The sequence below is a fragment of the Ochotona curzoniae genome, unplaced genomic scaffold (assembly GCF_017591425.1).
Source record: "Ochotona curzoniae isolate NIBS_2020 unplaced genomic scaffold, NIBS_Ocur_1.0 contig_2688, whole genome shotgun sequence".
Taxonomy (NCBI): Eukaryota; Metazoa; Chordata; class Mammalia; order Lagomorpha; family Ochotonidae; genus Ochotona; species Ochotona curzoniae.
In genome coordinates, this window is record NW_024465553.1 from 7,938,649 (window position 1) to 7,955,447 (window position 16,799).

General features: G+C 51.8%; 2 protein-coding genes across 2 annotated transcripts in view; both read right to left on the minus strand.

Moving 5' to 3' along the window:
- KCNK13 (potassium two pore domain channel subfamily K member 13) overlaps positions 1 to 6,957 on the minus strand; it is a 51,040-nt gene extending 44,083 nt beyond the window's left edge. The window contains exon 1 of the mRNA XM_040975172.1: positions 5,917 to 6,957. Within this exon, the coding sequence (XP_040831106.1) occupies positions 5,917 to 6,250 (334 nt within the window). The 5' untranslated portion in view covers positions 6,251 to 6,957. The remainder of the gene's footprint in view (positions 1 to 5,916) is intronic.
- A 4,371-nt stretch (positions 6,958 to 11,328) lies between these two features.
- The window catches only part of TDP1 (tyrosyl-DNA phosphodiesterase 1), a 63,557-nt gene continuing 58,086 nt past the window's right edge, over positions 11,329 to 16,799 (minus strand). Inside the window, exons 15-16 of the mRNA XM_040975173.1 lie at positions 13,604 to 13,712; positions 11,329 to 11,611 (exon numbers count right to left, since the gene is read on the minus strand). Of these exons, the coding sequence (XP_040831107.1) occupies positions 11,538 to 11,611; positions 13,604 to 13,712 (183 nt within the window). The 3' untranslated portion in view covers positions 11,329 to 11,537. The remainder of the gene's footprint in view (positions 11,612 to 13,603; positions 13,713 to 16,799) is intronic.

Here is a 16,799-nt window from a genome sequence, read left to right on the forward strand (position 1 = left end):
TGCTCCTAAAATGAACCTGCTATTGTTCATAGGAAAAAATACATTAGAATGTCTTTAAAACGACTGTTATGCTTGGAGTAGAGTAGCTGGAAAAATATTGAGTGAAAAAATTTCACTCTTATGAGATTTGGGTGGGAAAAGATTTTTCTGAGTACAAAGACAATGGAAGGAAGCTCAAGAAAATATGAAACTGAAAAATGAAAAAAAAAAAACACATCTCTGGCTGCTGTTGTACATAATATGTTAAGCTGACATATGCCAGCTATAGCACTGGCACCCCATAACACAAGGCTGGTTCAGGTCCTAGCTGCTCTGTGTCCAGCCCAGCCTGCTGCCCATGCCATTGAGAAAGCAACAGCAGAAGGCCTAAGTGCTTGGGCCCCTCTGCCCACCTTGGAAATGAGGCTGGGGCTCCAGACTCCAGGCTTTGCCCGGACCCCAGCCTGTTGAACCATGCGGGAAGTGAATCAATGGAACAGGTTCTGTCTCTACCCCTCTCTCTATCAAACAAATAAATCTTAAAAAAAGAAAGACAAAAAATATTTCTCTGTCTAAACAATAAATACAGACACTGAGTAGCAAACAAAGAATAGAAAGCATGACACTGACATTTCATCTTTAGGCCAAAGATTGACAGCCCTAAATACAAGACTAAGCACACTTACACACTAACGCAACATCTCCCTGCTCACAGCAGAAAAACAAGGCAGGACTAGCTAGCTGATTCAGAGAAAATGAATTCAAGCACTCTCAATATGTATTTAGAATAATCAACTCTAGTATAAATCAAAGTAATTTTAACTCTAATGACAGTCATTGTTCCCTAATTACAATAATACCCTCGTGGTGCTAAGGAAAGTAATGAGATGCAAAATATGATGCATTTTAGTCACTTGAAGACACATCGCTTCTCATTGTGGGGTGTGTGTGTGTTTCAGAGATGAAAGCCAGAGAGGGGGTTGGGAAGGGAAAGAGAAGCAGGGAAGGAAGTGGGGAAGAGAGAGAGATTAGATAGATAGAGAGAGAGGTCTCACGTGCTCGCTCATCTCCAGATGCCCACAGTGGCCAGGGAAGGATCGAGTAGGAACTGGGCCCCCATCTGGGCCTCCTACTTGGGTAGCAGGAACCAATTACGGGAACCATACCACTGCTTCCCAGCGTCTGTGAGAGCAGAATGCTGGAGCCAGGAGCCAGCACCGGCTATCAAGCCCACACCATAACTGCTAGGCCAAATCCCCACCTCCTCTCACCTCAACACGCTAATAATCTGAAACTGGGATGCACTTGACAACCGTTAGCACAGCCGACTGGAACAGGCAGCTCTTCTTATTTTTTTATAATGGTACCTAAAATGTATTCTATATAATACAGTGTGATAATGATACATTTTAGATTTAATAAAAGAATATTTAAGCTTCAATACAGCACCAGGCAGAGCAAATTAACAGCTATTCTTGTTGGATGGTGCAATTAAGGTGGCTCCTAGTTTTTACATTTCACTGTACATTTCTAGCCTTTAAAAAAAATTTTTTTTATTGGAAAGTTAGATATACAGAGAGGAGAGACAGAGAAGAAGCTCTTCTCTCAGATGATTCACTCTCCAGGCTGCTGTAATGGCCAGAGCTAAGCTGATCCAAAGCCAGGAACCAGTAGCCTCTTTTGGATCGCCACGCGGGTGCAGGTCCCAAGGCTTTGGGCCGTCCTCGACTGCTTTCCCAGGCCATAAGCAAGGAACTGGTTGGGAAGTGGAGCAGCTGGGACACGAGCCTGTGCCCATATGGGATCCAGGCGCTGGGAGGTGAAGGATTGTGCCAGGTCCCTCCCTAATATTTTAAATGCCCCTGGGCTCAGTGCTGGGGAAGGTTAGCCGTGCATGGCGTGGGGACACCAGCACCAAGCTGCAGCCTCTGCTGGATTCACGCGAGGATCTGATCCCTCTACCCCGTGAAGCAGCGGAGTCAAGTGAGTGCAAGCGACTAGTGTTTCTCACAGGGGACCTTCTTATTGGTGCTCAGTCTTAAGGTCGTCTCTCCACCCTCCTGGGTGATGTGGAAGAACAGGGGTATGCAGAGGAGCCCCAGAAAACAGCACCCTGGAGCCCCAAGGCAAGCCTGGGAGGCTGCTGGGGCACATGCTGGACTCCTGGGGAGGAAGAAGCCAATGGTAAACAAAACAAAACAAAACAAAAACCTAGCATTGAAGCCGCCACTTCTGATATCCACACCCCATAGGGGGGTGTGGTTCAGGACCTGGCCACTCCATTTCTGGTTCAGCTCCTGCAAAGGCAATGGAACATAGCCCAAGTCCTTGGGTCCCTCACTATCCCGGGTTCCTGAAAGAAGTTCCTGGCTTCTGGCTTCATCCTGGTCCAGCCCCATACACTGGCTACTTGAGGAGTGAATCAGAATCTGTGGATGGAAGACTCTCTTTCTCTCTCTCTCTGTCTGTCTCTCTCTCTCTCACACACACAGAAAGTCTTTCAAACAAATAAATTTTAATTTTTTTACGTTGTCTCTTGGACTCGGTGCAATAGCCTAGTGGCTAAATCCTTGTCTTGGCTTTGGGACGGTTCAGCTCTGGCCATTGCGACCATTGGGGGAGTGAGCCAGTGGACAAAGATCTTTCTCTGTATTTCCTTCTCTTTGTATGTCTGCCTCTCCAATAAAAACAAATCTTTTAAAAGCTGCCTGTTCCAGGTACCCCTGTCCGTGTAGTCACACAGTGTTGGCTGTGTCTGGTGTGTTGGGCTAAATATAAGTATTGTTAAGGCTCATGCTTGCTGTAGCACAGACCCACGTCTCACTCCTTTTCATGACTGAGTATTGGCCCACTGTGTGGATACAACACAGTTTGTTTATCCATGCACATGTGGATGGGCACTTTGCTTGTTGCCGCTTTTGACTATATAAATATCATTGTTGTAAACATTAGCATAGAAATACGCTGGAGTTCTTACGTTCAGGTTTTGGGACTACACATGTAGGAGTGGAATGCTGGGTCGTATTGCTATTCTATGTTTAACCTTCTGAGAAATGGCTTTCCACTCTGCTTTGGCTTTGAAATCAAAGATTTCAACGTGACATCTGTTGCACGGAATTTCCCGTTCACGTTCCAGAAAACGTTCTCTCATGCTATGGCCCCTGCTACAATTATGGGGAAATGCTTCAGAGATTCAGGCCCTGGGAAGCAGCCTGGCCTTCCTGCTCTGGGAGAGCAGGTGCTCTAGCATGGGGCATGACTCCACCTGGCACGAAGCTTGCCCTCACATCTGAAGCCCTGGTTGGTATTCTGCCTACATCCATAAGGTCTCTTCCTTATGAGCAGTCTAAGAACAACTGCCCGCGCCTGCATCTATGTCAGTAGGCTGACTACAAAAACTACCCGGCATACCCAGGAATCGGCACTATGCTCCTACCCACACAGCTTTTCGCCAAGCATGACAGGTGGGGGTGTGTAAATACCTGCACTGAGTTAGGAGTTTTGTGTTGAGCTGTTGCTCTGAGACCAGCCACAGGCTGTGGCGTCACTCCTGTCCCTGTCCCGTGAGGACATCCCATCTTCACCAGCCTGTACTCCTTGTGCCTCCCAGGACACTTTCTGTGCTCAGCTTCTTGGCTCTTTGTCAGCTTCTTTGCGAACCCAAGCTCCAGTTGCACTTGCATGCCATATTTTTGTTCTTGCTTCCCTGGTTCAGTTCTCTTTCTTAGGTTCAGTGACTTACTGTGTGCTTTCTTGCCTGCTACCTTAGAGCCTTCGCAGGAGAGGACGAAGCCTGGGGGAATTTATTTTGGAGAAAATGCTATCACGTACTACTGTAAAAGCACGAGGTACGAAGAACTGATAGAATTTCATTCTAACTTTTAGAGCACTTACATGCATATGCACAGAGGGAAAGAGGGCAGTAACAAACGCACCAGGAAGCTAGTCACAGTTAATTTGGGTGACACCAATTTAGGTGGTATAAGTTTTTCTTCTTCATTTTATAAAGTACATGAAGCTATAGCTGTCTCTTCCACTAGTGGGTTTAATTCCACCTGCCTCATGGAGTTGGGTTGACTAAAGCGAAGTTTCAATTTCAGGCAGCAAGAAGCTGCCTCTCAGACCCTTCTCTGAGTCCCCCACGGCTGTGGGTTCAGGCCATCAAAAGAGCACACTGATTTCTCCCTGGATCGCCAGCTGGTGTGGCACTATCGTGGCCCGCCCACTGATGGGCAGTCCATTCCCTCGGGCTGGCATGGGGCTGGTGAGCCAGGGCATTTAGCACTAAGCACTTGGGGTCCTGCCTGTGTGTCCTGGTGGTACTGGCCCGTGCTGTCCCACCTCCTACTCGCCAGCTGCAGCCTGGTCTTCTGGACTGACCCTGGAAGTCTGAACTGATTGATCCGGTCTGAGCCTGATGTGTTCTCTCCATGGTGCTCCTTCTCTGGGCAGAACACCTGTTACCACCACCATGTGTGGGCGCCCTGGGCACCCGCCACACTGGCAGGCTTGGGGCACTCACATCCAGTGCAGCTGCCACCATGAGTCCCATCGTTGCTCCTGGGGACCTGGCCACTCGCTGTGAGGCAACTGGGCAATAGTTTCTCTGCCTTGCCTTTCAAAGCCCTCTCCTGCCACAACTCGCCTCTCTTCTCAGAAGGTCTAAGTATCCTCTCCAAACCCATTATCCTTGCATCATGCCTCAAGACTGGTGGGTCTTGAAGGGGTGTAGTTCAAAGACACCCTTCCCACTCCCCCAACACCTTTTCCTGGAGAGTAAAGACGGAACAGAACAAAGCCATACCACACCTCTGCTCAAAAACTCCTCTCCCAAGTGCCTCCAGGCCAGTTCAAGTGCCTCCCTCTTGCAGTTAAGGCCCCCTCCACTCCCTCAGGCCGTCCACCAGTCTAGCCCTCCTTGTACGCTGGGACTGGATCAGCCAGCTCACAGCTGCTGAATGCCAATTCTTGCCTGTTCCAGAGGCAACACACTTTTCATCCTTAAATCCAAAGCATGCTGAACCCTCACTGGCCGTGTTGTTCCCAGCTCTTCCTACCGGAAATACTTCCCACCTTGCAGTACTGCCACTGCCAAACTGGTACTCTGATTAGCCCTCTACAAACCTGAGGTCAAGGATGGAGTCCTTTGAAAGTCGGGCTTTGGGGCTGGGTCTTATGGTGCAAAGGGGTTAAGCGGCTACTTGGGATGCAGGACCCAGGCCTGCTTTTGATCCAGCTAGCTCCCTGCTAAGGCATCTGGGGAGGCAGCGGTCACAGTTCCAGGCAGCCCACGTGGGAGGTTCCTGGCTTTGGCTCTGCCCAGCGTTGACTGTTGCCAGCATCTGGGGGAGTGAATCAGCAGGTGGGAGAGCTCTCTCTCACTCTGTGTCCCCCCTCTCAAAGAAACAAACATTAAAAAAAAATCTGGCTTTTCATTGACTAGCAGCTGGTGCACAGCACGAAGTCGATAAATGTCCATCTAGTTCCATCCCTGTTTGTAAGTGTTCTCTGAAGAGTCCCGCGTGCTAATTCCACTCTGGCAGCCTGGAGAAAGGCCCGAGGCTGCATGTCTTTGTACTTAAAAAAAAAAAAAAATCTTCATTTGGGGGGCGGGGCAGAGAAGGGGGGGGAGAAGAGAAAGCAGTTACTCCCCAAGTGCTTTCGGTGGAGCCAGAAACTCAATCCAGGTCTCGCACGGGCGTGCAGAAACTCGATTACGTGAGCCATTATCTGCTGCCTCCCGGGATCTACCTGGGCAGGAAGCTGGGGCCAGAGTCAGATAGGAAACCGGGCGCTGCGAGGTGCATTGCAGGCCAGCTCGCCGGCCGAGCCTGCGTTGGCTAGCAGCTCTCCGCTAAGGCGCATGCCGAAGCGCGGAGGAGCGGAAAGGCAGCCTCAGCACCTGTTGATCCCGAGCCGCGCTGGAAAACCACTCACCTATGGTGGACACCACGGTACCCACGAAGTAGAAGGCGCCCGTGAAGTCCCAGCGCGGGCGGACGTGGTCCACGCGGATGCCGGCCCGGGTGGCCTCCTCGTAGTGGCGGAGGAAGCCGCGCAACTCGTCGCGGCTCAGGTTGTGGCCGCGGCTGAAGTTGGCCAGGCGCTCCTCCCAGCGCTGCTTGGCCTGGCGCTCGTGCGCCCGCTCCAGCGCCGAGAAGACGGCTGCGCCGCCCAGCAGGTAGAGCGCGATGAGCGCGGCGAGCAGCAGGAAGCGCGCGTTGTCCTCATTCAAGTGGCCCAGGCCGCAGCTGCAAGCGCGGCCGGCCATGGCCCGGCCCCCGGGGACAGTGTCGCTCCGGACGGCCGTGGGTGCCGGCGACTCACGCACACCGAGTGAGGCAGCGCCGAGTCAGGCGCTCAGCCCGCTCCGGGGCACCGGGCGGCAGGTTCACCCATGACTACCACGCGCTGCCCTTGGCCGTGCGGCTCCCCCGAGCACAGCTACAGCCGCTGCTGCCGAGCCAGCTCTCCCACGTCCGTCCAGAGTCCTGGTTTCGAATCCTCTTTATCGTTGCCGCTGCCCCCTCCCGCCCTGGAGTTCTCCTTGACGCGCTAAAGCGGCGGGACCGGCTCAGAGTCGCTTCTGCTTGGCCAGCGGATGCGACTCCGGCTTCCACCCTGGTCCGTTGGGGAGGGGGCGTGGCGCGGCTTCAGGGCCGGCTCCCGCCGACTGGGATCTGCCCCCAGTTCCAGGCCAGGTTGCTCTGGGGGTCGGCCGGTAAAGGCCGCGCCGATGTGTGCCCCCCGCTGACCATTGCTTCTCAGTCGCTGACGGCTAGGACGCGTGATCTGCCTGGTGGCCCGGACAGGGAAGACCCCTCTGGGTCCTAGTTGTGGTGTCCCCCCGCTGGCCTCCGGAGTCGCCAACCTGGCTACAAGAACTTAGCGGCTGGAACTGGTCCAGGCGACGGGACTGCAGAACTGTGTGGAGCGGTGGCCGCGCATTCGGACCTCCTTCCTGGCCCCTACGTTGCTCAGCATCCGGCTGGCGGAGGAGCTGGAGAAAGATCAGAAAGGGAGGTTGAAACAACGGCGTGAAGGAAGTTGGAGGCCTCTCCCCCAGGCAGGCGACCTTGGCCTCCGAGTCCCCCGTGGGGGCGTCGTCTGTCCCTGAGGCTCGGCCTGGCCCCGACGGAGCGTGCCCTGGGTAGCCGGCCCAGTGCAGGAAGAGGCATCCAAGGCCTGAGCTCGGGGCGGAGGGGAGTTCAGCCCACCGTGCCCCCCACCCCTCTCCGGAGACTTCCATCTCTCCCGCAAGGGTGTTCAGCGCAGTGTGCCCTCCAATCTCACCCCGACACTCCCGCGGCGAGCTCACCAGCAAACCGGGGATCCTCTCCCCGAGACCCCGCCTTGCAGGGGCTCCATCGTCGCAGCCCTCACCTCCCCGGGAACACCTTCTCCCGGCCGCTCCGCTGGGACTGTCCCCCGGGGCCCTCGCCGCTGCTGCACTGCCCTCGCGACCGGCGCGGGCAGCAGAGATCCACGCCGAGCTCTGCCTTGGCAGGCAGGCGCGCACCGATGCTGCAACAGGTGGAGCTGCGCTGCGGCCGGCGCCGGCGACTCCACCCCGCCGCCCGCCTCCAGCGCGCTGAGAGCCACCTCCCGCTCCGGCCTCGGCCGGCTAGGGCCCCCGGCCAGCCAACCTTGGGGCTGCAGTGCTCGCCCCCGGGGTGCGCCGATCCCAGGAGGCCTGCGAGGGCCGGTCGGGGTCCAGGAGAGGGCGCTCCGCCCCCTTGGGACACTTGTCCCCCACCCGAGAACAGATGGAAGCCCCGGGCGTCCCGGAACAGGGTAGGATTTCCCTGGGCGTAGAGGTTCCAGGCCCGGCGCCCCACCCTCCGTATCACCTACGATCACCACCCGCAGAGACGCAAAGGTTCGCAAAAACGGAATGGTGTTGAATCAAGTCCCGCACTGACGGCGCGAAGGAGCCCCGCTGTCTCTCGTCTTCCTCCCTGTTGTGGGGTAGCAGACACAGGGACGGGTCTACTTACCCCAGGTGAGTACTGCTGTTCTCCTTGGGTCCGTTTTATCACAACAACTTTCAAATAAAGTTGTGTCAACTTAATGGTGACCCCTCACCTACCCACCATCCCCACTGCACAATTAGCATGTGCCTGCTTGCTTGCACCTGCTTGCCTGTGTGGGTCCTTTTTCCCTTCAGCACATCTAATTAGGAACCAAAACTGTTGCAGGTGTTAGTACACTTACGCCCTGCCGCCAGCGCTCTTGCTTGCCTTATTTAGATTTCAATATATATTTTAAAGTTTTATTTATTCTGGGCTCGGCGTGGTAGCCTAGTGGTTAAAGTCCTTGCCTTGCACGCACTGGGAACCCACATGGACGCCTGCTTCCCATCCAGCTCCCTGCTTGTGGCCTGGGAAAGCAGTGGAGGACGGACCAAAGCCTTGGGACCCTGCACCTGTGTGGGAGACCCAGAAGAGGCTCCTTGGATCGGCTCAGCTCCGGCCGCAACGGCCGCTTGGGGAGTGAATCATCCGCGGGAAGATCTTCCTGTCTCTCTTCCTCTCTGTATAACTGACTTTGCAATAAAAAGCAATCTTTTTTTTTTTTTAAGATGTATTTATTCTTATTGGAAAGTCAGATTTACAGAGAAAGATCTTCCATCCATTGGTGTACTCCCCAGGTGGCCACAACAGCTGGAGCCGAGTTGATCCAAAGCCAGGAGCCAGGAGCTTCTTCTGCGTCTCTCATGCAGGTGCAGGGTTCCAAGGTTTTGACCGTCCTCTACTGCTTTCTCAGTCCACAATCAGGGAGCTGGATGAGAAGTGGAGCAATGGGGACACAAACCAGTGCCCACATGGAATTTTGATGCTTCCGAGGTAAGGATTTAGCCACTGAGCCATCATGCCGGACCCGGGACAAAGGATTTCAAAGGAGCCCCATCTTCTCTCATAGTAAAACCACATGATGAAGTGAGGAAGCACTTTGGAACCCCACAATTCTGTAGATCCCAAGGCTTTTGGTTCTCCTCCATGGCTTTCCCAGGCCACCACAGGGAGCTGGATGGAAAATGGAGCAGCCGGGATATGAACTGGTGGTGCCTATATGGTACCCTGGCGCATGCAAGGCGAGGACTTACGCCACTAGCCTACTGTACCGGACCCTATATTTCAATATTTTTTATTGCAATATTTTCTTCTTTTGAGGTATGGATTACAGGCAATAAAATGTACATTCTTAAATGAATCCTTCAAGGACTCCTGATGAACGTCTATACCTCTGAGTGCCAAACCCTGCCTATCCAGCCGCCAATCACAGACCCGCAGGCGGAAGTCTCCGTGCCCCTCCCAGGAAGTTCCCGCCCACATTCTGCCAGTGGGACCCCACGTTGTGATTTTTTTTTTCTAACTGGCCTTCACTGCATTTAGTCTTACTTCTATGTCGTGATGCGGCTAGGGTCTCTCGTGTTGATATTTAGCCCCGCGTAGGACTGCATCTGTGCCTTTGTGACTTCTTCCTATTGCAGGATTTTCACGGTTTGGTTACTGTCATCTGCTTACTGTTTCTAGATGGAAGGCCTCCTTCCGTCTCTTTCAAATAAAATGAAAAAAACAAAAACAAAATGTGAGCTATCACCTCTGCCAACAGGATGCTGGATTCCAGAGCTGTGGACAGGCATTCCTCTGCTGCTAAGCTCAACATACCTGCCCCACATATTTTTTTCTCTTCTATTAAAAAGTACCAGTTATGACCCACTAAATGGACACTCATGTTACAAGGCTTCCTTTATTTCTTCCAAAACCTGAGATCTTTCAAAGTTTTCTGCTTGGTTTTCTTTTCTTTTATTATTTTTTAAAGATTTATTTTTATTGCAAGTCAGATATACAGAGAGGAAGAGAGACAGAGAAGAAGATCTTCCCTTCGATGATTCACTTCCCAAGTGACCACAATGGCTGGTGCTGCACAGATCCGAGGCCAGGAGTCTGGAACTTCCTCCAGGTTTCCCATTTGCATGCAGGGTCCCAAGGCTTTGGGCCATCCTTGAGTACTTTCCCAGGCCATAAGTAGGGAGCTGGATAGGAAGTGGAGCTGTTGGGATTAGAACCGGCACCCATATGGGATCCCTGCATGTTCAAAATGAGGGCTTCAGCTGCTAGGCCACCGCGCTGGACCCTCTGCTTGGTTTTCTTTTGCTTTGAAATAAATTCCACAAGCTCATCCACATTATTCAAGAGGAAAGCATAAAATGGCTCCTGGGTGCTCGGGTCCTTCCCCTAGATTCTTTTTCCACTGGTGTGGATACTGCTGCCCGCTGGCCCTGCTTTCCAACGCTAGGATCTGGAATCGCTGTACCAGGCCTGGACAGGTGACTCAAGCTGGCCAATCAGGTGTGTGCTGAGTTATCCTCTGGGAAGAAGGGCTGACGGCAGGCAGGGTTTCCCTCTCTTTATTCACGTGTCCTAAAGATGGTGGTGGTGGGGGGTGGGCCCAGAGGCCTTCATAATCACTCACCAAAGCTGGGGTTGCAGGGACATGCACCGCCATGTTGGGGCAGGCTGTGGTTCAAGCAGATCCACCTGTGGCCTAGAAATTCGTGCAGTTCCAACGCAGTCGCTGGTTTCGGCCGGGAACTTTGTAAAGTACAGAAACAAACTGTTCCAGGACTTGGGACACCGTGGCTCCCTTGGTCTCCCACTACTGCCCGAGGAGTCTTCATGTTCTCTCACCCAGCACTCCATCTCCTGGACTGCCTCTGCCCTCCCTGTCTCCCTCTAGCACCTTGCATGGTGCCTACTCTCCCCATGTCCAGCCTGATTCCTTTTGCTTTAGGCTTCGGATGCAGCAAGGCCACAGAATTGGTGGGTTCCAGTCCAGGAGCTGAACAGAACCTGCAGGACAGCACAGTTCTCAAGCCTCTGACATTGCCACTTGAAAGGAGCCTGCTCCATTGGCAGTGAAGTCTGGCCTTTAACTCATGGGCGCAGGCCTGCTTGCTAACATCAGGTTCAGTGGGAGTGTCTGAGCTGCTGGCTGCTCTGTCAGGCCAGCTGTGAGCTGCGGCTGGAGTGGGAGAGAGTTCACAGTCACTTGTCATGTACCCAGCGCCTGCTCCAGGGAGGAGCTGGGAAGCACCTGCCAGAGTGTGGCGGCCCATGCAGGTGTGCATCCAGATACATAGATTCTCTTAGGAAAGGGAAGAGGGTGGGGCTGACAACACCCACAATCCTTCACATGCCCCCTCTGCCAAGGCCGGGTGAGCAGAGGGAGCCTTTCAAGATGGGAGAGGAAGAACATAGGACAAAGGGAAACCACGTGACCAGGGCCATTGCGGGTCCCATGTCGCTGCAAGGACAACTTCAGTAATGTCTCCATGTATGTGTTTAACACTGTGAATTTTATTGGGCTTCTTTTCAAAGCATATAAAAGTGAATTTACAAAGAAACAAATTTTTCCTTCTTAGCCTGTTGATAAAGACTATTAAATATACATCCATGTGCACAAGAGTGACCTTTGTAAAAAGTTTTGCATGGTGGAGCAGCCAGAGCATAGGCAAATGCTTGGTAATGGAGTTTTGCAGTGCTCGGGGTCGCTCAGGAGGGCACCCACATGTTCCCATGGGTATCTGGAGCTTTGACGTAAGGGATGTTCCAAATCCACGGCCGATCTGGGGGAGGAAGCACAGTACACAGACAGCATTTACTTGAACTGGGTCATGGAAGACCCATCAGAGGGACAGAAGGATATGTGTGCTCCATTCTCCCAACTGCGGAAAAAGTTAGGGGGATCTCATAGTAGAAACAGAAGACGCAAAGTAATCTTCTAGCCCAGCTCTTCTTTTAAATTTTTAAAAAGATTTTATCTATTTATTTATTTTTATTTGAAAGACGGAATTACAGAGAGAGATCGTCCATCAGCTGGATCACTCTCCAAATGACAACAGGGGGGGAGAGAGAGAGAGAGAGAGAGAGAGAGAGAGAGAGAGAGGTGACTGCCTTACTGCCTCCAAAGGAGTGCTGACATCTGAATCACTGATATTCTTTCTCTATACTACCGGGGCAGTGAGGAAGAGAGGATTTTCCACAGAAGGTTTCTAAGAAACTGCTTGGACAAATACTGGAAGGCAATCTACTTGCTACCCAAATAAAAGAGTTACTATTTCACAGTCCAAGACATAATCCAGTTGTAAACCTACGCTTTTTCTTGGGAAGGGACAGGACTTTGAAAAGTGAACAAACAAACAAACATATTTTGAGAGGCTCAGGCACAGCATGTACACGTATGTTCCCACCTGCTGGCTCACCTTCCCAAAGCCCACAATGGTAGGACCTCAGCAAGGCCAAGGCCAGGTTCTGGGATCTTAGTCCTTGTTTCCTATGCGGGTGGCAGGGACTTTACCACTGGAGCACTCACTGCTGCCTCCCCAGCTCCGCCTTAGCAGGAAGCTGGAACGGAGTAGAGTCAGGACTGGAACCTAGGCACATGTGGATAAGCAACGTTGGCATTCCAACTGACGGCTTAAACTGCTTTGCTTGGAACATCTTTAAGCCTCTTCTACTCTGGTTTTTATAGTTCTATGGAAATTAGGAGCAGGAAGAGAGTTGTAATCGAGGTCAGGCTCTGGGCTTGGGCAGTGACAAGGCTGAGGGCTGCGAGGTAAAGCACAGAGCAATCACAGGCAAAGAAAGAAATGAGCTATCCAGTGCCATGGAGTAAGGTGCAAACCCTGAGCACTGCCGCAGCTAGGTCTGCGGGTTAGGTGGGGTGGTCCCAGATGCCCTCAAGTTCTGATTTGGCACCTTCCTAGTGTAGCAGGAGTGTGCGTGAACAGGACTCTACAGATCATGTCTGATAATAAAAGAATACCATGTGAAACCGAGCATCCATACGAACACAAATGATTCCAGAGTTACAAACTCACCTACCAGAGGGGGGTGTGGCCCAGGCCCAGGAGACCAGAGGAGCCTCGGCAGGTAGGTCAGCGCAGCCGAAGCAACGGGTTACCAGAAGGAAGGGGCCAGGCACAGGCACCCAAGACCACAGGGGTGGGAGTGCTGCTATTCCCCCCCTACTAGTCCCCCAGCACTGCCTAGGAGAAAAAAGGGGCACGTGCTGGGATGGTCCAGGGTCCAACACCACACGATTCCAAGTGTAGCCTGGCACCCTCCCTTTGCGGGGGAGGATGGCCACAAAGATTTTCACTATTAAGCCATCATTTGTCATTTTTGCTTTCATTTTCACATAGAGGCTCCATAATATGGGACATCACTAGATTGAATGGGAGAGCAGCTCTGAGAAATGAGAAGGGCGGTGGGTGTGGGGGAAGGAAGCAAGCAGTGAAGAGGTTTGCAAAAATGTTAATACCACTTTGCTACGTAACTTCTCAGTTTGGATACAGTCATAAAAACATGTTAAAGGGGCTTATTGTTGTTACTTTAGAACTAATAATTCAATAAATACTTGAGCATTTCAGTTATAACTTCGGATATAGTAAGCACGGATAAACAGAGCCCTAGGTAGAGTTCTTTGTGCTTCTCAATATCAGAGGATTGCAGAGAGGTTCCAAGACCAGCCAGCCTGGGAAGTGTGGCTCCAAACAGGGAGAGGCACCTCTGAGCTTCCAGAGGTTTCCACAAGCCAGGATCGCTCTTGGTCTCACCTTTACTTCCATACAGTTCCGGGGGCAGATCATACGGAACAGGAAAGGGGGCTGTCAGCTCCTGGTGGCTGGAGAAGAATTTCCGTTTCACGTTGAAGCTGTCCAGGCCCTGTTGACACAGAGTACATTTATGACTGCAGCCACTTTCTGAGAAAACAAGCGCCCAACAAACAACCACCAGCATCCTCGAAGGCCTTCGTGGTGTCCCCAATACCATTCCGACCACTCAGAGATGCTGTCCATGTTCATGGGCAAATACACTTATAAGCCCCTTACCTGCTTTCCTAACAATTTGTGAGGCTTAAATTTCTGGAATTCAACTATGGCAAAGTTTGTGGAAGTTTAATAACGGATATAAAGCAATGATCTGGGGTGTCACAGCTCATTTCTACCAGGTATTGCGTATTGTCTGCAGGGACTTTGTAGAGCTCACTGCATAAAAATACCTCTACTTGCTTCCACTATTGCTATAGAAACGGGCTCCCTGCTCTGGAGTAAGAAGTAAAAGTTGCTTTCATGGATAATGAAATTGTTCCAATATAACGTGATGGGAATATAAAACTGAAAATGAAAGACCCATTAAGATGCCTAGCTTATCCCAAGAACTCAAGAACAAGGTGTTAATTTTAGACCTCAATCAGGGTAAAAGCTAAGGCTCTCTCTCCAGCAATGTTTAGCACATCAGTACGCTCCACCCCCACTCCATGCCTCCCTGCATCAGTCACTTCCACCTCCCTCCCAGACTATCCTGACAGCCTGCCCTTTGTCTGGGATTCCTCCCATCCACCCATCCAAACACATATGCATCCTCCATATTCTAAAATCTTACAACTCCAACAGAGCTGGTGTTCTGGGGGCCTACACGCAGGGGAACAGAGGCCCTAGGTCTCCATGACTGTGGCTCAGGAAATGGGGGATGGGGAGTGGTCACGGGCACAGCACGGGGTGCCATGAATGGAGTCATCATGACCAAGGTCTCAGGCAGGCCAAGTCCTGCATCTGCTCTGTCACCCACTGAGTGGTGGAGACAGCCCATGCTCTGATTCACTCAACACATTTTGCTTTGTGTCTTTTCTCGATCATGCATGGGGACATGTGGCTGATGGGGAGATCGTAAACAAATACATCATTAACACTGAGACAATTACAACTGGTGGTGAGTGCTGCAAAAAATGGTCCAGGAGTGCCGTCAGAGGATGGGGGCTCAGACTGCGCTGAAGGCACCACTGGAGGAAAACATCCTTGAAATAGGTGAGGGTGGAGCTGGTCAAGCAGGAGAAGAAAGAACTGTGTTCCAGGCTGAGGGAACAGAACCTGTGAAGACTCAGAGGTGGCAAAGAGCCTGGCATGCTCCAGAGCAGCTGAAGGCCGGCCGACAGTGGGGTGCTTGTCTGCAGTGCCTGAGGCCTACCACACGTCCTTTTCTAACTTCAGTATTGAGCACAAATCGAGGCCAGGTTCTGGGCATGTGGCAGGAGCTCCAGGAAGAAGGGGCCATGGGAACAAACGGCAGCACCTCCCCTGCTTATTTCATAGAAGAGGCATATGTAATGAAGCCCAGGCAAAGACTTCAGGAAGTCCTGAGATGGGGATGAGTAGTCCAGGGAAACACAGGTGATGCCTGGTGCACATTTCCTGTGATAGAGCAGGATGGCTCAGTGGCTTAAATCCTCACATTGAAAGCCTTAGAATCCCATAAGGTCAGCGGTTTGAGACCCGGCTGCTCCACTTCCCATCTAGCTCCCTACTTATGGCCTGGGAAAGCAGTAGAGGATGGTCCCAAACCTTGGAACTGTGATGGGAGATCCAAAAGAAACTCCTGGTTTCTTGCTTTGGATCAGCTCCACCCTGGCCGTTGTGGCCACTTGGGGTGTGAATCAGAAGATGGAAGATCTTTTTCTCCTCTCTGTAAATCTGCCTTCCAATACAAATAAATCTTAAAATCATTTTTAGTGGGGTTCTGCAAATGTAATAGAATTCTAGTCAACAGAGATAATTGAGAACATTAGTGGAGGAACCAACTTCCTGTGGGTGGGCAGAGCTGGCACACTTGCACAGCAAGTGTGAAGATGCAGAGGCTGGGCAGGGACATGCAGAACAAAGCTTGAGCCAGACTGGCATGGTGTGTCACTGGGGCATGGCTTGGTGCCCCAGCCATCGGGACTTGGGGGTGCTGAAAAGGCCTCATCTTGCTACGGTTTTTATGTCCCTTAGAAAAAATAAACCCTGAACATGTGGCATAAGACCTCAGACTCAGTTCTGCTTGCAGCTCCGGGCTCACCGCCATGTTTGCCTTGTCACTCTCTTTTGGAAAGGAGCATGGCTCTCACTTAAACAGTGAGGAGCTGCAGGATGGATGGGGGCCGAGAGACCAAGAGCTGCTGCACCACGAACGGGAAGGGGGTCAGAGGGTGGTGTCGGGTCCAGCAAGGACGCAACCTGTTATCACGGAGGTTAAGACACACAGGGAGGGCAACTTGGCATGAGAATGTGGTTAGTGACCACAAAGACCAAGATGTGAAGGAAAAGAAAGCTCAGGGACAGGTGAAGGCAGGGCACAGGGACACCGAGGCCTCTAGCAGGCTATGAGCTGGGTGACAGAAAGGACCCACATGGCCTGGTTATTCCCCACGCTCCACTGGGGACCTTCCTCATGCCTGAGCTCCGATGCATTCTGGAGCTGAGGAAGCCCTTTGTACCCTCTTACTGTGTGACTCCAGGTGAGCTTCTGCAGCCTTCTTGGACCTGGTTTCCTCATCCTTTAAATATAACCATAGCACCTAACCTTAAGGCTGTCGTGATGACATACAAGTTATTTAGAATAACCACTGGTCCATGGCAAGGACCCCAGGAAGCAAACTCGGAGAATCAAGTGCACTGAGAGAGTTCTGCTTAGCAGAGGAGGCAAATCCACAGGTTCAGTCACTTTTAATAATCTGTGGTTATTAAAAGTGGCAAGCAGGCAGATGTATGGCACAGCACTTAACATGGCAGTATGAGACACCCCAAACTGAACTGGATTGCCTGGGTTCAAGGCCCAAGTGAGAGGCCTGGATTGTATCCTCCAAAAAAAAAAAAAAAAAAAAAAAAGAAAGAAAGAAATAGGGTGTCAAGGCCAGAGCTCTCTTTCTGATTCCTGGTCCAATGTTGGTCCTCCCACTAAGCAAACAGGCTCAAAGTCATGCCATGAACCATG